The following is a 27,422-nucleotide window of genomic DNA, read 5'->3' on the forward strand; positions in this document are numbered from 1 at the left end:
AAAGCGGGGAATACAAATCGGATGAAAACAAATTTGTTATAGATTGGAAGTTTTAGATTGAATAGATTAGAATGCAATTAATCCTGGTACACCGCTTAAACGCCCCTCGGTGACGAGGCTGAGGAATCTCAAGTTTTCTTCCGGAGTGTTCTCTGTACAATCAATCGCCCCACTCTCTGAAGCCTTGCATTGATTATCTAACTAGCGCCACGCGTAATATCTTCAGCCTCGTCTGATCGCGAAAACCTCCCAAGTCTACACTACCAACCATAACCTCCACCTCACTTCACCATGCCGCCAGAACTCATACCCGACGAATCGGACTACGCATCCTCAGAAGACTCTGACTTTGCGCCCGATGCCGCACCGGTAGATGACGCAGGTGGAGCGGAGTCTTCAGACGATGAGCAAGATGTGGTAGAAGAAGCAGTAAAGAAACCCGCGAAAAGGAAAAGAGGGCAGGCAAATCAGGAAGATGCAGAGGATGCGGGGTTTGAGAACTCGGGCGATGAGGCGATTATTGAACGGGGCTTGAAGAGGCAGAGGAAGAAGGGAAAGGGGAAGAAAAGTGATGAGGTGGAGGTGGAAGCGGATGATGAGGGGGGTGAAGGGGGTTTGGTTAAGACGAGAAGTATGAGGGCTGCAGAGTATGTCTGTCTTCCAGTGTATATGATATGGTGCTGATTGAAACTGTATAGGAAAGTAGAGAAGAAAACAGTACTAGTCGATACCTCGAAAGCCACTGTGGATGTCGATGCGCTGTGGGAAGATATGATGTCTGGTAAAGCTTATACGCCTATACCAGCACCCACCGAACCCATCACCAACGACACCAATGAACCAAATATACGGGAAGTAGCAGAAAAAGAAGATGCGGAAGAAGAGCCGACGACTACGCTGAATGATGGGCCCGATACAATGATAATGATAAAACGAACCTACACCTTCGCCGGAAAGGCCCACACGGAAGAAAAGCTCGTCCCGCGCTCCTCAGCAGAAGCAAAACTATTTCTTTCTTCAAACCCCGACCCCTCATCCACATCAACAGACCCCGCCTCAACCACGCAACCCAGTCCCTTCACGAAACCCAAACGCCCAACCAAAAAAGCCCGCAAATCGATCTTCGAACCCATCATAGACCTGCCCCTCCGAACCGACCTCCATTTCGGCGCTCAAGCTCAAGCTAGAGGGGCAATCGGCGTAGGAGGGGTGAAAGACGGAGGTAAGAAACTTAATACGGTGGAGAAGAGCGCGATGGATTGGGCGGGCTTTGTGGATAAAGAGGGGATTGCGGATGAGCTTGATGCAGCGGGTAAGGCGAAGGGGGCGTTCAAGGCGAGGCAGGAGTTTTTGGCTCGGGTGGAGAGGAAGAAGGAGGAAGAGGAGAGGAGGGCCAGAGGGTTGCCTGTTTAATCATAGGGATGTATAGCAATGAGATACCATTCGAAAACCGATACTCAATATTTTCAAATCATAGCACGATCTCCTTTTAGTGTTTGAAATGCTCGTAAGGATTTGTCAATACGCGGTTTGCAAGTGCAAATACGTATGCACACCTTACCCAATTCTAGAGCCTAGCAAACCCCCTTTTTCTACCAGCGTCTTGGCTTGTTCAAACACATGTTCAAACCATGTCTGTTTACAGGTTGTGCTTTGGCTACGAGTCGCAGGCAGCCCGTTATAGTAGTACTATTAGACGAAACTGGTATGCCAAGTGCTTGTTTGGTAGGTGCCGTGGCAATGACTCCAAAAAATTACTGCATGGATATTAGTAAGCCTTATAGATGAAGGTAAATACAAATGTAGTCCAAACTTAGGTTATTCATCACGTGGTTTCTTGGTCATCTGTCGCATCGCAAGGGATCCGGCAGCTTCTTCCTTCTTCAACCCAGCATCGCCACATTTTTTTCCCTGTATAATAAGTTGCCAAAGTTGCTCACGAGGCATGAATCTATGGTGGAGTCTACTTCAGGTGGTCGTGAAATATAGCTTCGATGGCCCGACTGAGAAGGTGCGACCGCAACCTGTCCTTGCGAGTTTCGCTGTCTTTCTTCTATTTAAATCCTTGAAACGGAAAGTTTTCAATCATATGATCGGGTATGTTTACTCTTGCCTATTTGGTTGCAACATCCACGCTTCACCGCGAAGTACCGGGTTCTCCTCAAGCTGAGGAGGGAGCGTGACTAGCTTGAATCTTGGTATTCGCCATCAAAGGTTCACCGTTCCAGGATTATAAGAAACAAATTGCGAGTTGTCCTCATGCCCTCGAATCTTTACTGTTTAGAATATAAATTAACTTCGGCATCACATGGAAAAATAAATCCTTATGACCAGTCAATTTCCTCAATAATGTGCATATGCTTCAAAAATTCTCTTATTTAATCAACGAAGTCTACAATGCTTTTCGCCTGCAAGAATTTAGACCTCGACTGTACTGGTATTTCGAGAGAATGGCGTTCCAAATTATGAAAGTAGTATTTCTGACATTATTGTTAACTCAGGCTATTGCGATACCATATAACACTTTCGATGGTGAAGGTTTCCCAGCCTGCCATAATGTGTCTGCGATCGTCCAGCCCTCATCGGTTGACGAAATGGTCGATATCGTCAAGTCTGCCGCAAGTTCCGACACCCCCCTCCGAGCGAGCGGTAAAAGTCACATGTGGTATGATACAATGTGTTCTGATGACCCGTCGACTATCATAATGCAAACTGAAGGTGTCCATGGTATAACCGACTTCGATCTAGTCGGGGGTTCGGTGATGATCGAAGCCGGCGTTACGTTCTTTGAACTTGCCGACTATTTGCATGCGAATGGTGCATCGATAGGTTATGCGTTGGTGAACTGGAATATGACTATTGCTGGAGCTATTGCGATGGGAGCACATCGGTCGTCCTTAAGGGAAGCCTCCATGGTTGCAGCTGGCGCTTTGGAAATACACATTATTGATGGAAGTGGAACTATTCAAGAAATTGTCAGGGATGACAATAATGATGATTGGCTTGCTGCATCAACATCCTTGGGCTTGCTTGGTCCTATTGCGAGGGTCAAATTTCAGATATACCCAGACTTCAAAGTATATGCACAGCAAAAGACGTGAGTGGATCCCCACCTGTTAAAATTATCACTAAAAAGCGTCTAGGCTTTCAGAATCAGATGTCTTGGATGGAGACATTTACGGTCTTATCGCGCCCTATGCTACAGCGAATCTTTGGGCAAGTATTGAAATATCCGACCAACCTCGGGGATCTTGCTAAGTTTCCTAAGTGGTGGCCGTATACGCGAAAGTTCCATCACCGTTATTACGATATTGTGCCTACAAACACCAGTGGCCAAACAGGATTTCAGTCCACCTTTTCCATTACCAGCATTGAGGCCAATACTGCGTTGGGCCTTTTGAACAGTGGGAAGTATCTGGCTACGTCCAATATGCTCGCGGAAAATCTCTTTTTTGGGATATGGGAGGCTCCCAACTTCCACGACAAAACGACTGATACGGCTATCACCAAATGGCCTGTCTACGGCTGGAATTACGATGTCCTCATTGGGGGCTTGTACCCGGATCAATTACCAGAATGGGATTACCATCTCGCTGCTTACACTCTTGAATTGGCGATTCCTGTGACGCTAGCAAATGCATTGTTGAAGAGGGTCAGGGCTCTTTTCGATGCCGAGTTGGCTAAGGGTATTGTTATGACAGCTACATATAGGAGCGGGATCAACATCAAGTTCGGGAGACCGTATAATGATCTTCTGGGACAGGTGCATCCTGCTCCTGGAGCAGATTGGAGCAAAGGGGCAATTATGTTTGATTTCCCGGCTTTCAGACCGACAGTTGGGGATAATTTGAGATTTAACGAGCCGTTCTGTAAGCATTCAATCCTTATGTTTTAGGGTCTGGGTGAAGATGCTGGATGCTGCTGGATGCCGCTGGAGGTTACTAACTTGTCTTCCCAGATCACAATCTTGCGACAACAATTATTAACGAATTTCCCTGTCGACCACATTGGACTAAGAATACTCGTGATGTTTTGACACAATCAGTGAAGAATTTGGAGCCAGATGTGAGTGTGAATATAACATCATTAGGGAGTTGTTGCAGTCCAGAGCTAAAATTCATTTAGCACCTTGCGAGGTTCAAAGCGGTCCGAGAGAAATTTGATCCCAAGGGCATTTTTAAGAGTATCGTAGGGGAAATTATCGGTGTGATGTAGTACTTCTCTACATTCATTGCACAGAGAGGAGTATCATCGGCCAAATATCTATATTTCGCTGCCACTGTAATAAGACATGCAATGAACGTTTATTTGGCAATAAGCTCATATAGTAGGACTCCTCCAAATACTAAGTTTCGAAGAATTCCCAAAGTGAGAGGCTCTAATGGTAATATCTCGCACCTAAGTGGGAATATAAGCAAGAATCACTCCTTCCTTTCTTACTGGCTGGACCTTACTTATCCGCGCAGGCTCTCGTGTGCAATATCTACCCCTGAAAAATCTCGACCCCATTTGCAGATGAATATGCGGGGTTCTTGGAGAGGCAGAATGGGGGGCTGCCTGCGAATTCACAGCCTGGCCAACATCTCAACAGCTTCACCGTCTTGCGTCATGACTTACATATGCTGAGCATCTGTTCTTGATTAATGAAGCAAGAGAGATAGTGCTTTGCCCAAATCATGTTATTGACTCAGCTGTTCCCAAAATGACACCGGCGTTTAGCTTCTCGGTGAGGGGGTTCATCAGTGCGACTAGTTCGTCGCCCCTCGCTATTTTGGCGCAAATACTAAGTCGAGAAATCACAGAGCTCTGCGATAAAGTCCCGAAGGCATTGAAGAATGCTGCAGTCGGAACTTCAGCAGACTATCAACATGTCACCCTCGAACTTACTGCGCTGCAGAATGCACCCTCGTGCTTTGCAAGCCTTGAGCCCAACGACAGCAATATCAACCATGCAAACGTCATCCGCGGAATGGCACTTACATGCCAGCTTCCATTACAAAATTATTCTCAAATGTCGAGAAATATAAGAAGACAATAGGGCCGTTTGCGAGGACCTTATTGCGCGGCGTGGGCCACAAGGCAAAATGGGCAGTATTTGCGATGGAAGAGGTGAAGAAAATACGGGCTTTGGTATCCGTGAAGACAATCAGCATCAATCTGCTGCTGGCTATGCATACTACGGAGACGATATCAAAATTGGAGTCTCGGGGGAAGACCTATCATAGCGAACTACCGAGAAACATCGAGGAACACCGCTCGAGACTTCATGGGATTTCAAGATAAGTTGGAGAGGTGAAAGATGAAGTTGTTTAAAGTCACCAAACTATCGCTGCAGAATTGAAGAACTTAGGCACCGATGTACATTCTAAACTTGACGCCATCTCGAGATATAAAGCTAGCGCAGAGCATGTCATCCGTATCATTAGGAACATCCTCGACCAGGATTCTACCGTTAGCCTTCAGGATACTGGGTCTTAGATGTTGGCATTTCTTCGAAACTTCCCGGTTGATAGTCCTAAGCTTCTGCAAACAATCATCCGAACCAACATGCAGATGTATCACATCCTTTTAAAGATTGATGGTAAGGTTGCCGCATTACCGAGTCTGCTTAATCAGAGCAACGTTCGATTCGAGGATGCTTCAGGTGTTGTCTAGAAACTGTAACATGAATGGTTCAAGCATTGGGAGCTCAGTTCTAAGTCCCGGTATCATAAATCAACTTACTAACCATGATAGCCGTTTGAAGGACTTCTGCAAGCCCAATTCAAAAATGCCCTGGGCTTTAATAAAGTTCTCTAGGAACAATATCATATAACCTATTCCAAACGCCTGGGGGTGTTTATTAGTAAAAAGGACTGATCAAGGTAGATTTAACTGGGCGCGGAGATTGTCATGTCGATTCTTATGACGGAGGTGCTGCATCGCGCTATGGGTAGAGGGTCATTACCAGGAGAATATCTCAGAAGAGGGCTAGACACTCGAACAAAGCGCGGATATCTTATAAGACTTGAATGCTGAAAGGGTTCGAAAGCACAAATCATGTAATTGTATATCGTTGTATATTACCTGTACTATATCTTATACCTATAAGCCACGATACCCTGTAAACCAAATCAAATGCTTACACTCAAGAGCTACTCTTCATACCTCTGACATGTTGTATCACGTTGTGATGCTCAGTCTAACACTGTCCATACTCCCCTCTCACGTTCTGGTTCTAACCCGACCAGCAACGTTTTCGGGCTTCTGGTTAGGATAGAAAGTTCTGTGCATAGGAAATGTTGATTCATACAAGGATCCTAGTTAATCCATCGGAAATACATCGAAAATACATCCCCCAAGAAAAGAATATAAATCCAAACCAGTGGGCCCTCCCCCATCTTTCCAAATTTCAAGTTATCAAAACCTTTCCCAGAAAAGAGTGCTTCTGGGCAAACAAAAAGACTCTCCTCCACGAGAAGAATAAAAAGTCAACCTGTTGACCTTCTGCCCATCCTTATGGCACCACTATGCTGTCGCATTCACTCCATTCACCTGACTCTCAATGAACGACGCTGCCGCTGCATCATTTGCCGTAAAGTATCCTAAATGAACAGCAATATCTGATCCACTATCACAGAACGGGTCACCGGAAGTACAGAAACTCTTCATGACAGACGTGATAGCCCCACAGGCTTTGCCTCTCGGGAGGATTCCGTTATGTGTGCTGGTACCGACGTTCTGCGGCTGGCCGACGACGTGGCTGGGGTCTCCGTATTGTACGGCTGCAACGACTGGGGATTGTGTTAGTAAAAATTGGGGGAAATGGGGTGTGGGAATGGGAGGGATATACCTTTCGACAAGAGGGAAGCGTCGATCGCTGAAGAGGCAGTCAAGCCAACCTCACTAGTCCCGCACAAGACGTCTCCTACGATTTGACCACCCTAAAAACAAACAATCATATGTCAGCAACAGCAAATATACATCCATCAACATCAGCCAGTTAGACAATCACTTACCTGAGAGTAACCCAAAAGCCCAATCTTCGAATCCGGGCACTTGGCCGCGTACGCCTGGATCAACTTAGTCATATCAGCCACGCCCGACGCCTCGGAACCTAGGTAATCGGTAAGGGAAGCAGGATAGTCGACGGCTTCCGAGTCGGAACCTGGGACGGCGTTCTGTACTGCTGTTGCCACCTGCCCGATGAGTCCTTGGCCTGCTGCTTCCGTGCTTCCTCGGGCCACGATCATGTGTATACCAGTTGCGCAGGCGCCTGTGGCTGATTGTCTTTTGACAAAGCCGGTTGGGACTGTTGGGGTCGAGATGGATGCTGCTGTTGGGAGGGCGAAGCCTGAGCCCGAGGCTAAGCCTCCGAGACCTGAACCCAGACTTGGGAGTGCTGTTGGAAGTGCGAGACCTGAGCTGAGACCTGAGCCTGAGCCTAAGCCTCCTGACCCCAGACTTGGGAGTGCTAGACTCGGGAGTGCTAGACTTGGTATGGAGAAGCTTGGAAGGGAGAAGCTTGGGAGGGAAAGACCTTGAGGTGCTGCTGAGCAGATGTTGGAGAGGCTGAGGCCCAGCGCGAGAATAGAAAGGGAGTGCATATTGACTGTGTGGTAAGGAATGACTGTAGAATAAAGAACGAATGTAAAATGGGGATGAAGAGGTCAAATTTGGGCAGCGAAACACTTGTTTATATAACTTCCAAAGTCTTCAGTGAGAAGAAAACTATACCTCGGCGTCAAATCGCCAAGGACAGTTATCTCCATAATCTATCGCCTACAATTAAGATCTGATGTACCAGAATATCAAGAATCGAAGAATCCCAATGTTGACCACTGGTTGACTACTGGAATACGATGAAGAGCCGGCACTTGTATATCCAATCGCATCGCTCTGATGCACGCGAGAATTTGTTTCCAGACGGACGAGTAGACCAGAGCACCTTTTCGTAACAAAGGAAGTTTCGAATACTGGTATATGCATCTGTAGACGAGGGTGGTCCCGACAACTATACAATTATGGCGTGAGATCCTGCAGGCTACTAGCAGATATATGCAAGAGGCATCCAATCGCATTGGGAGTTTGAGACTCGCAGTACAGTACCGAGGGGTAGTTGGGATACCGCTAGTGTTAGATTTATATGAATATTTCGCAAAGGCGGGGAGATCGAAGTCATGCGAGATACAGCTCCCGATACCGAAGAAAGTAAACTACTTCTAGAAGACTTTTGATCGCATATGGATTTCGAGTTTCAAGACCCATGTATTGGAGACCGTGTCTGGCCATTTTTAGATGAGATGCAAAGCGCTGTAGAGACTCGTGGCTCGTGGCTGTGATCGCAAGACCACTTACCGAGGCAATAGGAGCAAAAAATCAACTCGAATCTAGGCCATACATATCTTGGGGACAAAGAGATAGATGAGACAGGCTGCGACCCACTGTAGGTATATAATATTTGATGGATGGATAGAAGGCGCACCATGCTGATCACGAGATGTTATCGCCCCCACTTGGAGACGGGTACAATTAACGAAGGTAGATCAAAGTCCTTGTCCTCATCATCCTCTTGATAGAAAAGGGGGCAATTCAACCTAACGTTCCTTCCCAGCCGTTAAGGCCTCGCAACCAGGGAATAAATCTGGGCTGTGCAATGGATTTTAAAGGATGGATGGATGAACTCCAGCCGCATCGGACAATTATCATCCCGATTACATAATAATCCCATCAGTGTACGGACTTAACATGACTGGATAATCGGGGCTGGGGAAACAATCTTCCTGTGGCATCGCATCTAACATCCATTATCATCCATCCTGCGCAGCACAACTTCCTATTGGTTTTTTCCAAAGGATCATCGAGTCCGCCCGGTCCAAAACCACATGCCGTTGCAGTACAATCTACGGCCGCATGACAATACTCGGAGTAGCGCTGCGGATCAAGAGTTGGTCGGGCTGAAGATGTTTATGTTTAGATATTCTTATATCAACCTCCATTCTCCTTCGAGATGGAGACAATCAATAACAACATCTCCATCCCTCATCTGCTTCATCCCGTTTCATCTCATACTCAAACTCCTATAACTACAATTGCAATTACAAGTACAATCACAGCAAACTCAAAATGGCCACTCAAACCTTCCTCGTAGTCGGCGCAACAGGCACCCAAGGAAGCTCAGTCGTGAAGGCCCTCCTCTCCAGCACCACCACGCCCATCAAAATACTTGCTCTGACCCGCGATCCAACCTCAAAGCGCGCGCAATCCCTCGCATCTTCAGACCCGAGAATCAGACTCCTCCCCGGCGACCCCACAGCACCCGAAGCCATCTTCTCCGCAGCCAACACGCCCATTGACGGCGTTTTCTGCGTCACAGTGCACGGGCCCGAAGGCGCTGAAGAAGCCCAAGCCCAGGGTCTTATCAACGCCAGTCTGGCTCACGGCGTGAAGCATTTCGTCTTCACGTCTGCTGACCGTGGCGGTGACGTGGTGTCTGATACTACTCCCACGCCTGCGCCGCATATTGCGAGTAAGCATCACATTGAGATTTATCTGAGAGAGAAAACGAGGGGAACGGCCATGGAGTGGACGATCTTGCGGCCCGTGACTTTTATGGATAATTTGACGCCGGATTTTGCCGGCAAGGGCTTTGCGGCTATGTGGCGGCAGGTTGGGAAGCGGAGGATCCAAGTTGTCGCTGCGAGTGATATTGGGATCTTTGCTGCGAAGGCGCTGTTGGAGCCGGAACGCTTCAAGGGGAAGTGTGTGGGCATTGCCGGGGATGAGTTAAATTTTGAAGAGGCGTGTGAGAAGTTTAAGGAGGTCGTTGGGGTGGAGATGCCGACTACTTTTTGTGCTGTGGGGAGTGTGCTGAAGTTTGCTATGAAGGATATTGGTTCCATGTTTAAGTGGTTTGAGACTGCTGGGTATGCGGTTGATATCCCGGCTGCGAAGAGGGAGTACCCTGAACTACAGGATTTCGGAACTTGGTTGGAGAAGAGCAGTGGGTTCCGAGATTTGAAGACTGGGAAGAGTGCTTAGTGGGTGATAGCTGGCTTAGGATTTCGGGTTAGGATTTAACAAGGTTTATGTTTGGTGGGACTATGATAGGACTGCTCTGAAACACAATGTAGCAATGTCAATTTACTTCTCAAGTTCTTTCTCACTTAACCATCGAATTATGTCCACTTATTTGCACGATCGGGAGGAAGGATATCGTCGTAAGCTGAGCTGCATTTCTTCATGATTTAGGTTTAAACATTATTCTATCTTCTGTGTTACAGCATTAAAACCCCCACAATCCCTAATACCGCCACGCATGCCGCTCTCCTTATGCCCCCGTCGAAGACTGCCGCACTTCCCACAAACACAGTTCCATTATACGTTCCATTCGTTCCAACTTGCACGGAACTGGTCGTCTTCGGACTCGGCGTTGTGAAGCCCCCAAAACTAGCAATGATGCCAGCAACCCCATTACTGCCCGTCGCTTGCGCGAGCAAAGAAGTTAGCGTCTCGGTTTCGCTCCCTACTACCACGGTCGCCCCGCCAGTGACAGCCGCGAAGTACGAGTTTAGAGCTAGCGTCTTGCTTCCTCCAACAACCACACTCGCATCGCCCGTTGCACTGGCCAAAAACTGCGTCAGAGCGACCGTTGTGCTTCCTCCCACCACGACGCTGGGAGAAACACCAGACGATGCTCCTTGAGCCAGACTAATAGCTTGTGTCGTGCCCCCTGATACAAGACTCAATGGCCCGCTTATATCCGCGAGGAATGCACTCAATGCTTGTGTTTGGCCGCCAACGATGACGCTGGTGGGCACGGCTAGGTATTGGCTCAAAGGCGCTGTAGAGCCTGCTACTACGACGCTTGACCCGTCTGCTTGTAGACTCACCACCGTTCCTGACACCGTGGCTGCAGCACCGGGCACGAGGGTCTGCGAGCCGATGATGTATGCAGAAGGCGCTGCAGGTACTGGTGAGGAAACAGCGAGGTTCTGCGTGGTGCTTGATGCAACGACAAGGCTGGCGCCGTTGGATGCAAGGGAGTATACAGTGTCGGAATGCGTGATTTGTCCTCCAGGGGTGAGGGTCTGAGAGGCAATGACAAAAGCTGACGAAGGGTTCGCAGTGATGGTCGAGCTCCCTACTGTGATCTTTGCTAGAGTGGTAGCCGGAGCTGCAGGGTCCGCGAGGATTTGCGTACTGCTTCCAGCGACAACGAGACTACCACCGTTCGTGGCGAGTGAATAGATTGAGTTGGAGTAAGTCATTTGGCCGCCTGCTGTAAGTGTTTGAGAAGCGATCACAAGGGCTGATGACGGGCCGGCAACTATTGTCGAGCTGCTTATGGTGATTTGTGCTGGAGTATTGGTGGTTGGTGCTGCTTGTGGGACTGGAGTGAGGAGGATTGGGTTTTGTGGGGTTGTTACTGGTGCTGGAGTATTGCTTGTAAGTGAGGGATTGCTTACCACCGAAGTAGCTGGGGCGTTATTGACAGCCACTAGGATGCTTGTACTCGATGTAGTTGGTGAGTTATTGACAGTCACTGGAGTGCTTGTACTCGAAGTAGCTGGTGAGTTATTAACAGCCACTAGGGTGCTTGTACTCGATGTAGTTGGTGAGTTATTGACAGTCACTGGAGTGCTTGTACTCGAAGTAGCTGGTGAGTTATTAACAGCCACCAGAGAGCTTGTACTCGATGTAATTGGCGAATTATCTGATGCGGGAGTGTTGACCGTGGCTGAAAGTGTGGCAGGGTCACTTGCTGCAGAAGTGGCCGCCGTGCCAGAAGAGGACGCCATTATACTTTCAGTTGCGGCCGGCGACGAACTTGTTATAGCTGCTGTAGTTGGGACGGGTGAAACCCCTGGTTGTACTGATGAAGTAGCAGGGCTTAATTTGCCGTTTACGTTAGCTGCTGCCGATGTGGTTGTCGCTTCTGTAGAAAAGCCTGTCCCTCGGGTCAAAACAGAAGGCGGATCATAGAAACCAAAAGCACCTCCGCAGTAAGTCAATTGGCCGTTTTCCTTGTTCGTCAAGGTGAAGCTTGAGCTAGGTATAGTTACTGTTGGGAAACAGGGGTCGTGCGAAACGGTATATTGTTCAACAAGCTCTGAGACCCTCAGGTTTGATGCATAAGTTGGCAAGATCTCGGTAGAATATCTCGCGGAGTATGAAACTGCGGCAGATGAAGCTGCCGCAAAATCCGAATATTTCGTTTGATAACCATGTAATTGCCAGAAGGTTGTAGTCGTCCATCCACAACTCGTTCTTTACCCATTGTTAGTCAATATCAAAGGATGCGAGGATTCGCGACTTACGCATCCCCCCAATTTGCTTCTGTGTATTGCGCAGGAGAGGGAGTTATTGGGGTTGCAGTGTATTTTGCCGCATCGTAAAAGAAACCCTCGGATGTTGATAACTCCTCCGGATTAAAAGCAAGTGTGGGGGCATTGTTTCTCAACCCAATGTTTCCACAGAAGTTGGAGGCTTGTACAGATTGGAAGGCAACATAGACGGATGGTGAGGTACTGTGATCATTAGTATGCAGCCGATGCTTTCGGTCGAGGAACCTACAAAATGAAGCCTTTGGAGTCGATCAGCGTTGAGACGGGAGGGTTCTGTGTGGCAGTGGGCCAGTAGAAGACCTGAACGCTTCCACCATATATTGAACATGCCCGACAGCATGGCTCAGATGCCGTCCACGTGAAAACTCTCTGTTCTCCGGATAGTGTCTGTGTATATGTTTTTGGATCTGCAAGTTCAGCTTCCCCAACAACCTGAGTTGCTACAGTATTATTTGAAGAAACCGAAACTGCTGACGCAGTAGTCAGAATGACAGGTGAAGGCGTCGCGATAGCTCGTTTTGTGATAATCTCTGGGGAATAATAGGCTGTCTTTGCCCAGATTGAGACTGCAGAGTCCCATAATGTTGAGCAATATGCATAATCGCTTTCCATCTGACTGACAGCGGGATTACTCAGATTTTCAGGATCAGTGCCATTGGCTACCGGTATAGAATCCAAAACCAGAATGTCGAAAGGATTCCTGAAGTAAGGGTCAGACCATGGTGATGGGCCGGTTTGCCCCGATGTCAAGGTCGAAGTCTGCGAGGTCGAAGTTGGCCTCGTTGAGTTGGTGTACAGCGCTGCGGCGTTGGCGCCAGCTGCCAAAAGAGTCAAAAGAAACAACATTTCCGGCGAAAAAGACTGTGAAAACCAACTTCAAACTCCCAACACAAGTTGACGGGGCGCATTCCGAAATGATGAAAATGGCCGATAGGGCTCATTTAAGGATTCTGTTTGCGTGTGCTAGTCACTCTAGATTGGGTCAATGCAGACGACTACGCCGCAATGAAAACCACGTTTCCTGCAAGGTACAAATACACCGCATAAGGGCTTGGCATTTAGGCATCATACGGTTAGATGTCAATGCAGAGTCCCCTGTAGCTCGAAGGTGGAACCGTTAACTCGGATCCAACCAAATATAGAAATCGGGGGCTGAAAGTTTTGGGGACACATGCTGCAAATACCGCTCCAATACGGAGTAAACTGATAAGTCGGAGAGTATACAATGGATTAAGGTATCTCATCTCATCCTATGGTGTAATTGACTATGTGGACTCCTACAGTGTAAGCAGGAGTCTCCCAAGTCAGACTATGCGTAAGGTACCTAGGTAGGTAGGGTATTCCACCAATTTTCAAAACGGCGAAACGTAATACCGTACCTGTACTCAAGTGATTATCTACATACTGTAGGCAACTTATGAGATTGTATCCTGAGCTTAGGCCCAACGGTGTCGCATCTAAGCTTAGTTTCTGCGCTGTTATAAGACAGGGCCCCTTAAAGTACAGTAAGCATCACACAATGTCACAAACGAACTAGATTGATCCTGCCGTGACGCGTTCTTCGGCGGCTAAATTTAGAGTGTGACCCTGAAACTAGAGAATTAGTACAGCACTGTATTCACTGCTTTTAGCGTCTTTCTAACCCTAAAAATTAGCGATCCGTCGCTAGGTAATCTCCAGAGGCTCGGGTCCTCTACCCTTATAGTATAGTACGATGGTAAGCTAAACCAGTACAGTAGGAAGCGGCCCCCTAATTTAAGCGATATGACATAGCGGGGTAAGACGTCTCTTTTACTTCGTACGAAATGCCAATGCTTTACCCACAGTGGGGTGCAAAAAGTTTGCATCCTGGTCTTTGAGACTAATCCTAGAGAAGTCAAGCTGTTACTTAACGAAGCTAGAAGTATCATAAATCTAACGCAAATAATTCAAGCGGTTACTTTTCTAAGTTAGCCCTAAAGACCAGGGTGCAAACTTTTTGCACTTCCTAGGTACCGCTTGTTTTCAACTCTCAAGGCACTTTATTAAAACTCTAGTGGATTTCTAGATCTTTGTTGTCTAAGCTACCGTCATGGAAACATAGGATCAGTCGTGCGGGCTCTTCAATAGAGTCACAAGCGCATCACGAAACCCTACCAACTCTTGTCCCAACCCCAACTCCTCCCTCCCAATCCACTTCTCACTCGCCCAACTCTCCGCCCCGAACTCGTCCCAGCACTTCAGGTCGATTCCGACCTCCAGTCCCCACATTGGCCAGAGACGATTGTACTCCTCCAACGTAATGTGCAAGTACTCCGTTTCCTTACCGGTAACCTCGCTCCAATGCTCCAAGAGTTTCCCCATAGTGGTAACCTCTGTAGTAGCAAATACATAATTCCCGTGGAGAGTCAGCTTTGGCTGCTTGATTATGGCGTGCACGAAATGGCCGATGTTGATGGTATGGTCTCCAATGGTAAAAACGAGGGTGGAGGCAGGGCAAGGCTGCAACCAGACATGTTTACCAGCGGATTGCTATCAACACACGTCAGCGTACTCGAATTCTTTAACTAATCTGAAGGTACGAGACAAGCAGAGAGCTACATACCAGCAAATTAGGCAAAAGCATCGGATGGTGCATTGTCTCCGCAAAAAAACCAGTCCACAAGAAAGTTGTCTTTGCAAGCAACGCCTTGTCTTTCTTGATGAAGGCATCAACTTGGGCTTTGGCGTCACAATGCGGGACTGGGCATTTCCCATTGGAGATAGCTTTTCTATTAGGGAGCGTACTCCAGATGAAATGCTCCAAGCCTGTTGTCACTGACGCGGCTTTGGCCATGTTGACACCTTGAGCATACTCAACCTTCATGGCTTCCTCTGGTCCAGAAGTCGCGAAAGTTTCGAAATAGTTTGTGACGGCGAAAACAATGTTAGCGTCCTGAAACATGATCAGCTCTAGTTTAGCACGATTTTTGTGGTTACTTCACCTTGAAAGCAACTATGGCAGACTCCGCATCGTTGAGGTCAGCTGTGATCATCTCAACTCCCTTTGCGGTCAGAGCTTGAGAGTTCCTGCTCTGTGGGCTGCGAGTTATTCCTCGAAGACGGTAGGATCCATCGGCGAGGAGACTGTTTATCACAGATCCTCCCTGTCCGCCAGTCGCGCCGACGACCACGACGAGCTTCTGCGGAAGACTTGACTTCAGTTGTGCACTCATTATGATGTGTTCTTAAATTTCATCAAGTGAGTGTTGTAGGAGAGAAATTAGTTGAAAGTGATTGATAGACGATGTTTATCTCTGTGGAATGCAATAACGCAGTAGGTACAAGGGCGGGGTTTATATACTAGCAGTATACCATGCTACGGGCTTTTTGTAAGCATTGATTTCATATCATCAAGTGGATCGACAGGGCTGGGTGGCGCCTTGCCACTCCGCTCATTCTAGCAATGTCGAAGTGGAATTCCACAGACTAGCGTCAAAGTACAAACTTTTGTTGTCATTCCACCCCCGGGACGATGACCGCGGTGCTTATTTTGAAAAACGCAAGACGGGCCACTATGTTTTCCAGCACTGTCAAGGCGATTTGATTATTGTCCAAGTGGCAGAGCTACATTATGGACGCGTTTGATAAGTATGAAACAAAGTCGCTATCCAGCATATCTTAAGTGAGTAAAGCTTCTAGATGTATGCACTGCCTACCTATTATTTGAAGTAATTCATTCAAAGAATTCAATATATTCTGAAGTAGTTGGCAGCAGTCTGATTACACGCCTATCAATTTTCGGGTTGCAGATGGCCTTGGACGGTTGCGTTGCTGTGTGAACTAAACAATGATCATCACGTTAGACAAGATTTGAAAGGTTTATAAGTTGATTGATAAAATGAGGAGAGATGTTTTCAATATATAATACACTACTTTCTTCTAAGCATACCTTCCCACTCTTACGTCGTCTTGAAAGCCTCGACCTTGATTACAATAGAAGAGAATTTACCCACCCCTCGAAGCTTTGACAATGCCGTGAGAACCGGGTAAGCTTCGAGTGCACTTTTTCGGACCTAGAAGAAGACTCAGTGATTGTAAAACCCAGGTATTTCTATTCAACATACCTCAAAATTATTCCATCCAATTGCTCCCATGAAGACCCCGTCCTTCAGATTTACACTTGTCCCACTAGTAACGGGAACATCACCACCCATGGATTTTACCAAAGTTGACCAGGCGTCTTTAGCCCTGACTGTGGACTCTGCCTCATTCTCGAGTTGAATACGAATTATCTCAGTCAACGGCACCGATACGACATCCAAAGGTCCTACATGAGTGTCGAAGAGCTGAAGTTCGGGAGGGCCAGCCGCAAGCGGCTTGATTGGGCCGACGAACGCGGCAAATTCCTCTGAGGCGAGGAAGGACTTGAAAGCTGCTTCTGAGGTCCATTCTAAAGACCAACCACGTTAGCATTGGCCAGTCGCGCAAGGTGAGTTTCTCGCACCAAGGACAATAACTGGCTTAGTCTCCTCTTCAGTACTAATGTCATTTTCCCTGATCACAGATCCAGCAAATCCGCGAATTAAATTTTCTTGGGAAACAAGGAATTTGAGTGAGGTCGGCAGTGACGCGGCGAAGGAAACCTTTACTTCAGGGCCAGCCTTTAGATTTGGAAGAACAAGTTCTGTGAATGGCATTGTCTTGGTGAGTGGAAGTGATAGTTTAAAGTTACGAAGTGCAAGGTTGGCAAGAGTAAGCGAGGTGGTTCGAGGAGAGAACATTTGAAGTTTGGAGGAAGTTCATGGCTATACCCATGTATTTAAGATTTCTTTCTGGCTTATGATCAACTCCTTGTCGATTACTAATTAATGAAAGCTGTGATATGATGGACTTGATGAAGTACGTAGGCGTATATTTACGTACCTATAGGGCTGAGCGTGGAGTTCCACTCGCTAATGCAAAAGAAATCCGCTGCTTACGGAGACATTATTACTTGATTGGGCTTAGACTGCGGACTTGGCCTTGGCAATCTACATCAGATTACTACGCATCTCTTCCCTCCGGTCACAACACACCAGAGCTTCATGTATGATGGAGAGTTGTTCATCACAACAAATATCCACTCGTCGCAAATCATGCGTTGCTTGCGTTAAGGCCAAGCGACGGTGTGATTTGCAGAGACCATTCTGCACTCGCTGCAGCACTCGAGGTGTGCTTTGTAACTATCTTGGGGTAAGTCTGATTCTTGACCTCGAGACAGATGGAAGTAGCTGGGATGATGTCTAAGTGGCTAATAAGTGGCTAACACTCATCTGAGCAAGCCTGCAATCAACTCCACGGCCAGTGGCGTAGAGATAGAGACTCCTCAACATGGGTTCTTTGACATGGCGTTTGAATACCTATATCCACCCTACAGCAACACTACCGACCCCATTCCCATCTATCAATTCGATGATTTGATCGACCCGTCCCTGATTCCTTCAAAGAATGTATACCTAAAAAAAGAGAAACTCGACTATTGTGTCCAATATTTTAAGAACTATCTCACAGACTTTGTCCAGCACGGGCAAACTCCGTTTATCAACCAGCACGTCTACAATGACGACTTACCTCCCTCCCTACAAGATGCGTACTGTGGTTGCGCTTCCTACCTTGCCAAAACCGCAGCAAATGAGAGGTTAATTTTCGGTATCATTTCCAGCAAGTTAGCCGAGCTGGTTTCAAAGCGCCAATATTGCTCTATTGAAGATGAGCTAGCTTCTGTGCAAGCACTTATCATGTATCAGATCATTCGCCTCTTCGATGGTGATATACGCCAGCGAGGCATCGCAGAGGCACAGTTCCAGATCCTGGACTCATGGGCAATGAGTCTGCGTCAGCGGGGCGAATTCGAAATTCCCCTCTCGAATCAATCGTCGCCATATCGGGACTGGCTATTCATCGAAAGCGTGCGGCGAACCGTACTAATGTCCATTTTCCTCAAGGGGATTTACTACGCTATTAAGAACGGCTTTTGTGACCAAGTGCCCGCAATGCAGGGTCTACCTCTAACGGTCAAAGGCGAATTGTGGGAGGCTAAGTCAGAAAGCGACTGGATGCTGGCTACGCATGGGAGCCAGCCGGATGTAATAACTTATCACGACTTTGTTCTTATATGGGATGGTGGCGATGTAGAAGGGTTCCAGAAAATGTTGCTGGTGGCTTGTATTGGAGAAGAGGGCCTGCAAACCAGGTTCTTGGAGTCTTTAACGAAAGGTGTGGGATGGTCGTAAAGAAGTTATTGCGCGCTTTTGGAAACCTTACGAGCAGGATACCATGATTGCCAGTGCGTATTCAAGAGGTCTAGCTCAGCGAGACCGGATGGTTCTGATGTCGATTGAACTGAACGGAGTACCCACATATTCAACCGTCGGATTTTACCTCCTGACTAGAGCCTTCAAGGCAATGGTTGATCATGCAGGCGCAAAACCATTCAACTAAGATTACACAACCCGACACGTATGATTCAAATTGTACGCATCGCGGTTTACCACCAGTCGTCGACCTTTTGGATTGTTCCTAGCCATGGCAACGCTGGCAAATCCACGCTTCATGACAGTATGTAGCTTTTGATAGGAAATTGTTGTACTGATGTGTTGATAAGTACATTGTTTGTTGTACTTCGTCGTAAACATATCTGTTTGCTGTGTTGTATGTTCGATGGAGGACAGCAAGCTTCTGTGTACAATAAATATCATGAGGGTAAATTTTGCGATACTATTCAGTACGGCCTTGTTAATAAGTGTTGAGTTCATATCATCTTTATTATTTTTTAACTTCACTTTGTTTAACACTGAGATTCCTGGGCCACGATAACCCCCAACGCCTTCCTTTCTACCATGACATGCAATATTGCAACATCCCAGTTATTTCCTACATCAAGGGAGACAAGTGTCAAATCACGTTTGGTGGCATTCTGGGTCTTTCCTAAGTCGTATGTTCGAAGACTGGCTAGAAATTATTTGGACTTGCAAATATATTTTTGCAGGCTAACATTATTTTTCAAACTCCGTTTAGTTGAGTGAGAGTACATGAGGTGTTGTCGGATGGTATAAGCTTAAAACGCTACAGTGTCTTCGTGTATCACCGAGTCAGTCATTTTGTTCTATGATTATATGATGTACAAAAGGTCACTGCGTTACGTTATGTCAGTAAGAGTCACTATGACTGCGTCTAAGTGTTTCTAACCGAAAAAGTTGTAGTAGGGCAGATTTTCAGCTTCAATATCTAGAACACTTACAAACAGTTATTAGATTCTTCAATTAAAGCTTTTGATTTCTAGCTATGGCAATACATAATCGAGTTCACGCCATCCTCATGACCTTCGGGCCTCCAGAATTCGAATACCTCGTTAGCAAACTTGCCTCTGTATTCGAAGAGGGGTATCGATTTACCACCACCCGTTTGGAATTGTCTCTAACCAATTTATCCCCAGAAGTGGCAGTGAATTATACCTTGTCTCAATTCCAGGATTTCGGACCAAATGACCTTCTCCTCTTTTACTACATGGGTCATGGCAATATACGTCTGGACAACATGCGATTTTTGATTCACGCAGATGGTTTGTGAGTTGACTTCCTCTTACCGCCAGTCAAACTTAAAGCTGATTTCGTTAACACAAATTCTTGGACTCTTAGGGGAAAACAGTCGCCCCCGCCATTTCTTGATTGGAGCTATATCCAGGTCAAACTGCAGGCCATGAACTCCGATGTCTTGATATTGATCGACTCTTGCCACTCAGGCAGTACTATTCTATCCTCTCAAGGCTCTAGCTCAAGGGGAAGGACGGAGATAATAGCAGCGTGTCCTTATACGGGAACGGCACCGAGCCCTCACGGTGCAATCCTCGCATTCACCGAGACTCTTCTGCAAGAGCTCGAATACAGACTTGGCCTTAACACACGGCTACCTTTCACGGCTGCCAGTCTGCATCGTGGGATGCCAGAAAGACTGGTGAAGGAAGGCCTACATCAAGCTAGAGCCCGCGCTCCTCCACGGATGAAGGTATTATCGGCATTTCTGGAAGGTTCTCAACACTATTCTCCTGCCCAGTTCCCCCGAATGCCAGTTTATTTCAATCTTTGTGATGATTTTAGCCTGCCTAGCATTCCGCTGCAGCCACTGTTTCTCAATCACGATTCAGGACAAAATGAACACAGTGATGGCATACGGAAGAAAACAACGACTGAAAGAATAATGTATTGTACTCCAGTGAGAAGAGTGCGCCAGTATGTTCAATCAGCATGCGTGCGTCCGTCCAAAAACATGTCTGTGGATTTTTCCGGTGGCAATAGACATCTTCCCGCTATGGATCCTATGTCTCATATACAATACTGAGTGTATACCACTTGCGGTTTGCGAACTATCTGCTGCTGATGAGGAAGAAGTTGTCAAGATAGAATAGCGGGATAGATAAAAGCGTTTATTTCGAATGAATCGTAAACCTGTGAGCCTCTGTATGCTATCTTTCATCACATTCGATCCAAGTTAGAACTTGAGGGTAGCATACTATTCTATAATGTTTAACCCTAAAATAGATGAGTGAAAGTTCGAAATTTAGCCATTCTTTATAACATTACTGAATCATTCGTCGTCTCGCAAATGCGAGACACAGCTTATATCCTCAGTCCTAGTAGCATCTAAGTTGATAATAATAGTACCGTGATTGAAAACTGTGTTTGTGAAAACCCAGACTTCTCTGACTAATCTTAAGCTGGCTTGTTACTTAGTATGTCTAAATGACAAAATGACGCTTTGCTCACTAGATGTGTCGTTACTTCGCCCAAGTCATGATACAAACAAGATATCGATCTTCGTTAACAACCAACAAAATTGCTCTACGAAACATTATACTGACATGGGGGCCATGGTCAATCCTAAATTGTAGATGTCTTTAGCAAATAAACCTAGCGTTAAACCATCACTTCCCTCCCAATCTCACCACAATAGCTCTACTAAGCCTTTGCCCTTATCTTCACCCACCATAGGATCCCTGCAAACTCCCGCATCCACAGAGTCCCATAAAACAGCCTCTCATGCTGCGATCGCCATCACGTGAGCTTATCTCGAACCCCATCCCCATCCCACCTCTGACCGCCCCGCCTTATTCATACAAAACACAACACAACATTCTTTTTTTGATCACATTTGCTCTTCCCTTACTGTAAAACTTACGAATTCATGATTCACGATGCATGAAAAGACCTCTAGCTCGCAGCAGCAGGCGGGCGTTGATCCGCGGCACCGTATACGTGAGCCGGAATTGCGGATGCGGCTGCGGCTGCGGCTGCTACCGCTACACATAATCGTAGAGCACGTGTCTAAGATCGCTATCGCTATCGTCTTGGCTGTGTGTCTGTGGCTATGGGGGTATGACGAGAAGTTGGGTAGGAATAAGGGGGGAGGTGAGGTAGTGCTGGTGAAGAGCGGGTGGAGATGGAGCGAAGTGAGTGATTGATTGATTGTGGGGTAAAGTGAGGAGGCGGATGCGGAAGCTAATGGGAAGTAGGTGGAGGCTAAGACAGAAGTTAAATGGCAACCTTGCTATGAGAAGTATGATTGTGCGAAGCTTGATGTGAGTAGTCGAGCCCTGTAACGTTTCGAGGAAGAGTGCTTGATTGATAGATAAGGTTCCGCTGGATTGGCTAGATCCAAGTGAGAAGCGTCGGGCTGCGATTGCAATTTTGCGCTTCAATGCTACAGATAGAAAGGATTACAAGGGCCCTGTATTTATCAATCCAGGTATGTACTTCTAATAATTATATACAAATATTATATTAACGGAAGAAAATTAGGTGGGCCAGGTGGATCTGGTATCTGGTTTGTGAAGCACTTGGGTCCTTACTACCAATCTGTTGTCGGCAAGAACCATGTGAGTATTTATGACCCTTTCATATCCGCGATATCCAAACTGACAAGTCTCAGGACATCATCAGTTTCGATCCTCGTGGTGGTAAGTAACCCCTCTCCCGATATATACACGCGACTAATTCTCATAGTCGGCGCCTCAACCCCTCGCATTTCATGCTGGGAAGACATTCAAGATTCTAAAATATGGAATTTTAAAGATGTAGACGTGCTTGACGCTCATCCAGGAAGTCTGTATGATGCATACGCTCATGCTGCAGCATCCTCACAGCAGTGTGCTTCTATTCTCCAACCTTCCACAGAATCTGATTTGGGGGTTGGAAGTTTCGTCTCCACTGCATCGGTGGCAAGGGATATGCTTGAGATCATGACGAAAGTTGGTGAAGAAAAGTTGAAATACTGGGGCTTCAGCTATGGGACGTACTTGGGAGCGACGTTTGCTGCTATGTTTCCGGACAAAGTCGGCAGAATGGTAAACGATGGGAACGTAGATGCCGTGGAATATTCTGCTGGACGTGGAATCCATTTCATCCAGGATGCTGATAAAATCATGGCTGCTTTCTACCACTTCTGTCACGTTGGTGGTCTGGAGCTGTGCGCCTTTTATCTAGATTCAGAGAAAGATATTGAGACCAGGCTTGCACAATTGCTAGAACATATCAGGAAAAATCCTGTTGTTGTGCCAGGCACGGCGTCTTCGAGCGGGAGGCCACAGATCGTCTCATACTCGAAGGTGAAGAGGATGATTGGCAGCACGCTTTATCGGCCGCTTGTCATGTTCCCTGCTCTTGCCGACGCCCTTGCTGCTCTTGAAAAGGGGGATGGAACAGTTTTCTTGGAACTCGCCACCCAGAAGCTCGATGATCCATTGCTTTGTGAAACACGGTACAGCGTACAAGAGGGCGGGGACCCAACAGATCCCACCCCTGAGACGCCAGAAGCCGAGGCAAGCGAGGATGCTGGAACCACGATCCTTTGCTCAGATGGTGGTTGGATGAATGATACCGTTGATGAATTTGGATCGTATGTTGATGGGTTGATGATAAGGAGTAAGAGTGTCGGTGCGATCATGGCGGAAATGAGGTTAGAATGCGTGCATTGGAGTGTGCAGGCAAAGTGGAAGTTTGATGGTTTGACCCGAGGACCCACTGAACACGCGTCTCGCAGCTGACGAAAACAGGACCTTTTGAAGGCAACACAAGCCACCCAATCCTTTTCATCGCCAACAGAGCAGATAACGTAACTCCTCTTCGGAGTGCTCAAATGAATGCGAAGGGATTTCCAGATTCCATAATCCTGGTGCAGAATGGATACGGGGTAGGCCGGCATTCCCCGTCTTCTATTTTCCTCAGTTTGCCTTCTGCAGCTGCTAAGTCAAAATATAGCACACGTCCCTCTCGGCGCCTTCCAAATGCACCGCGAAGATCATTCGAGCATACTTCCAAAATGGAACACTGCCCGCCCCAGACACAGTCTGCGAGCCAGACCTGACCCCATTTGAGCCGTACAATGTCACAAGCTCCATCACGGAAAGTTGTGATGACCACGAACTGAATGTTGCTCTTCTCGAATTGATGAAAGCACCCGTCGTGGGTGCGTGAATCTGTCCCTTTTGTTAAATTACCGGCTTTTTACCAAAGGAAGGATGCATACCAGTAGAATTATTATACCCCAGATAGACCCCATCCACGAAACCACGCAGCAATTAAGATCAATCGAACAACCACAATAACTCCACAACCCGATCCATGCCCACCTTCTTCATTCCTATCTCTTCGGCCTTTTCGAGGTAAGTCTGTCGCACTCCTTCCTCTAGCACGACAGTCTCCACCATCCCAAACGACCTCTTTTGATCCCTCCCCATCTTTTCCCTCAATGGCCCAATGTGATGCATAAATTTCCACACATCATCCGACCATGTCAGCTCAACACTCTGCAGATCTGTCTCGCTTATGCCCCTGGGATACTCAGCAATCGAATATCCATTACTCAACACCACATCACCCTCAAATAGCCACCTCATCAGAATGCCCTCATCTCCACACGCCTTGGACACTGTAGCAACAGCCGGCATATCAATATGAAACCAAGACCTCCAATGATGAATCGTAAGCATCTGTCTCCCATTCTCGAAATAACCTGCCGGCTCAGCGAAATCACCATGGATATCCATCTGATTAAGCCCCAAATCGAAAGTCGGCCGGACAGGCGAATGAGCGTCCAAACACTCATTGACAATTTGATCACCTTGTTCGCTCTCTGAGCTCATGCACGAGTCCCAAACCTCAGGCTGGGTGAGGATGCGAGCGAGTGGCACAGAGATGAAGATTCCGCCACCGCCGTATGGTTGGATGCCGAAGATGCGGATTTGGTCCATGTTGTCTGATGCGGCTGAGATGATGAGTTCTTGGGATGAGTCGTAAGCGTTATTCAGGTGCGTAAGGAGGGTAGGGAGAGAAGGGATGAATGTATCGTCGTCTATTAGGACAAGCCATTCAGTCTTCTCGGTGCGAGCGTCGTAAAGTTCCTTGATGAGTGAGAAATACGCGTTTGAGAAGAAGAGTGAAGAATTGGCGAGAGTAGCTTTTATATTCAAGTGTTCAAGTTGTGATTGTAGTTCGGTTAGCTCGTTCTCTTGAGGGTCCGAGACGGCAACATAGATGGAACTAGAGGTGTTGGAGAGCCAGTGTTCAAGGTTGGGGAATGCTTCGGGCACACGGGAGGCACTGGTTGCTATGCCGAAGGATATTATCGAAGTGTCGACCTCTGGGGAAGAAGGGACATGGAGTGTCAACGGCGGAAAGCTATCAATGCTTGTGCTTCTGTTCCACACTGCTTGCTCATTTAGAACCTGCGGGGTATTAAACAGGTATTCTCCTTCCATTTTGGTGAGCGTTTCACGTTTGCCGTTGGAGGCTTTCGGGATGATAGTTCGTCTGCTATAAGTGAAGCTAGGCGTCAATTCGTACTTCGCGAGATGGGTAAGATCCATGATCTGGGGTTGAGTTTGTGGCTCTGGCACCGGCTCGCGCTGCGCATCTGGCTGAGTAGGTTTTTTGGTACCGAAACTCTGAGTCTTTGATTCTGGTTGGGGGCGTAAGATGTCATGTAAATCCCATCTTGCTGGGCGAAGAAAGCTTCCTTGTTCATCGTGTTGCAATAGTACCAGTGTGGCAAGGATACAGAGAGCCAAGGAAACGAGGGAGAGGCTTCTCCTGCTCCGAGACAATGCGAAGACCGAAAGTGCGCCCATCGTTGGTTGAGAATAGAGGGTTGGAGAAAGCTTTCCAAAGTTTTTGGCGCCCATCGATGATATATGAACGTGCAGGAAATTAACAATTGCCGCAATGCTGGAAGCGGTACAAGGGCCGATAAGGTCTTGATCCACAAGACGGGGGTGGAGTATAAGGGGCACTGTTGATCGTAATCGACTGCTCTACCTCTTAATTCCTTTGATATAATCGAAGCGATGAAAACTTGCAAATGCCAATAAACATAAAAAAACGGCTAGGAGAAGTTAGATATGGAATTCTCATCGCAAACATCTTCACTTGAAAAAACGACTAAAAATAGTCTCCTCAAGTGTCGCAACGCACATCCAGGCTGTTTTAGAGCCGTTAGAGCTTAACGCAGGTCCCCGGAAAGCACAGGCAGGGTTGCGTTGAGGCTTGCAAGGGTAGAGACATGAAGAACTCGACTACGAATCACTGGATAGCAGCAAGACTACAAGTTGCGGTACTCCGTATTAAAATATTATACATCTGGCCGCTAATTTATCCCAGAACACTCTATTCTTACTTGACGATTGATAGTAGAAATTTAAAATAGCAATTAATAAATAAATCTGCTAGTACGGAGTATTCTTAATAGGGGGCCAGCTTCCTAAATTTACCTACGAGCAGCAATGGTCCTACACACCAGATCCTGGGGGCGTCGTCATGCCCAGCCGAGCGCTGATTCGAGGACGTCCTAAGTTTTGGTCAAGGATCACAGAAATAAGGTAACTAAGCCGACCCTCCCCAGACGAAACAGGAAACATCCGATGATCTTCTCCTTTCTTTTATAATAATTCGCTTATATAAATTTAATACTCTCATAATATTTTCCCTATAATTATATATTCTGCGCCACTTAAAGATCTTAAATTTAAATAAGTCCAAGGCTTGTCAAGGCTCCAACTTAGTAATCTGACTTTAAAGCTAGCTTGATTTTGCGGTAGTAATGAACCTGTCAAGGCTATCATAGGCGCGGGATTCCATCTACGGAGTATTTAGATGTGCGGAGTATTTAAGATCCCCCTGAAGCAAGCCCCTGATTATCTAGCCCCTTTCCCCTGAAAATCGGCTATATTGGTGAAAGCTTATCGCAAGTGAAACCGGAACATTGTCGATCAGTAATTGTTTCTACTCCATACTCCGTACTTCTACTCATATGCAACCCTGCATCAAATTTTGCACCCTTGTAGTGACCCTACTTGATGCTCGAAGGTTCACCCACACCAAAGGACGACTTCTTCCGACGCGTCGATCACGAAGATCTCCCATAGGCAAGACCAAACGGAGTACTGCGGCAAGACACGTGAAATGCTATACGGTTAAAGTGTCAGAAGGTCCCAATTGTGTTGATTAGGAAGCTAGCTAGGAGCTGCACAAGCAGAGATTTTATGCCTACTAGCCCACGTGACACAGATTACACGTGCTTGTTTCTCCTGTCGATGCTCAGCCCCGTCTCCAAGAACGTCTGCAAAATACCCAGGGTCCTCGCTAGCTTGGAAACTGTGTTTGCAAATACAAAAGTCCCCCTCACTTCGCCCGTCCTCTCTGCTTGATATGACTATTGTAGGCGCTAGTTCTACATGACACTCTTCCCGTCAAGTGGTCGTAAGTGGGTAGGGAATTAAGAAGGTTGAACGCGATAACTAGCATGAATCGAGCTATCAGGTGACCCGATATAACTATATGCTTACTAAGGTACATCATCCTCTTTATAAAATCTATGAAGTTTGTCTTTTCAATTTTTCTTCCATCAAAATCCATAGTTCTAAGTTCTCACACTTTAGCGATGCGTCTAATATAGCAACAAAACTAAATCTGACCGTTATATTGAAAATCCTATGTCCAGAGCTTGACAGTCCTACTATCTTAAACCTAAAAGGTTAACTGAAGAGACTAACATCCATGTTCTCAGATATGGATAATGTTAGCAGCTACTCTAGTCATCAATATCTTC

At 46.9% G+C, this 27,422-nt stretch overlaps 7 protein-coding genes across 7 annotated transcripts; 4 read left to right on the forward strand and 3 right to left on the reverse strand.

The window, feature by feature from the left end:
* Positions 1-291: 291 nt before the first annotated feature.
* On the forward strand, positions 292-1,413 carry SWC5 (SWR1-complex protein; the record flags this gene model as incomplete). The annotated part of the gene is made up of 2 exons (XM_031146342.1): positions 292-647; positions 699-1,413. The coding sequence occupies 2 exons, from the start codon at positions 292-294 to the stop codon at positions 1,411-1,413; spliced, it is 1,071 nt and encodes a 356-aa protein (XP_031008077.1).
* Positions 1,414-2,450: 1,037 nt separating this feature from the next.
* Positions 2,451-4,215, forward strand: GULLO6 (putative L-gulonolactone oxidase; the record flags this gene model as incomplete). The annotated part of the gene is made up of 5 exons (XM_031146343.1): positions 2,451-3,097; positions 3,144-3,181; positions 3,222-3,869; positions 3,959-4,065; positions 4,126-4,215. 5 exons carry the CDS (start codon positions 2,451-2,453, stop codon positions 4,213-4,215), a joined length of 1,530 nt encoding a protein of 509 aa, XP_031008110.1.
* Positions 4,216-6,507: 2,292 nt separating this feature from the next.
* Positions 6,508-7,586, reverse strand: axe-2 (Acetylxylan esterase; the record flags this gene model as incomplete). Its single annotated transcript, XM_031146344.1, has 3 exons — positions 6,508-6,773; positions 6,833-6,923; positions 6,999-7,586. The coding sequence occupies 3 exons, from the start codon at positions 7,584-7,586 to the stop codon at positions 6,508-6,510; spliced, it is 945 nt and encodes a 314-aa protein (XP_031008111.1).
* A 1,519-nt stretch (positions 7,587-9,105) lies between these two features.
* Positions 9,106-10,149, forward strand: Nmral1_1 (NmrA-like family domain-containing protein; the record flags this gene model as incomplete). Its single annotated transcript, XM_031146345.1, has 2 exons — positions 9,106-10,019; positions 10,113-10,149. The coding sequence occupies 2 exons, from the start codon at positions 9,106-9,108 to the stop codon at positions 10,147-10,149; spliced, it is 951 nt and encodes a 316-aa protein (XP_031008108.1).
* A 4,262-nt stretch (positions 10,150-14,411) lies between these two features.
* Positions 14,412-15,520, reverse strand: NMRAL1_3 (NmrA-like family domain-containing protein; the record flags this gene model as incomplete). The annotated part of the gene is made up of 3 exons (XM_031146346.1): positions 14,412-14,837; positions 14,911-15,240; positions 15,290-15,520. 3 exons carry the CDS (start codon positions 15,518-15,520, stop codon positions 14,412-14,414), a joined length of 987 nt encoding a protein of 328 aa, XP_031008109.1.
* Positions 15,521-21,871: 6,351 nt separating this feature from the next.
* On the forward strand, positions 21,872-23,794 carry tap_2 (Tripeptidyl aminopeptidase; the record flags this gene model as incomplete). Its single annotated transcript, XM_031146347.1, has 7 exons — positions 21,872-21,878; positions 21,951-22,067; positions 22,121-22,197; positions 22,251-22,278; positions 22,325-23,323; positions 23,374-23,510; positions 23,579-23,794. The coding sequence occupies 7 exons, from the start codon at positions 21,872-21,874 to the stop codon at positions 23,792-23,794; spliced, it is 1,581 nt and encodes a 526-aa protein (XP_031008114.1).
* A 110-nt stretch (positions 23,795-23,904) lies between these two features.
* On the reverse strand, positions 23,905-25,446 carry LHYA1_G001365 (uncharacterized protein; the record flags this gene model as incomplete). Its single annotated transcript, XM_031146348.1, has 1 exon — positions 23,905-25,446. One exon carries the CDS (start codon positions 25,444-25,446, stop codon positions 23,905-23,907), a length of 1,542 nt encoding a protein of 513 aa, XP_031008115.1.
* Between the last annotated feature and the right edge of the window lie 1,976 nt (positions 25,447-27,422).

The sequence above is a fragment of the Lachnellula hyalina genome (genome assembly GCF_007821495.1).
Source record: "Lachnellula hyalina strain CBS 185.66 chromosome Unknown contig00019, whole genome shotgun sequence".
Taxonomy (NCBI): Eukaryota; Fungi; Ascomycota; class Leotiomycetes; order Helotiales; family Lachnaceae; genus Lachnellula; species Lachnellula hyalina.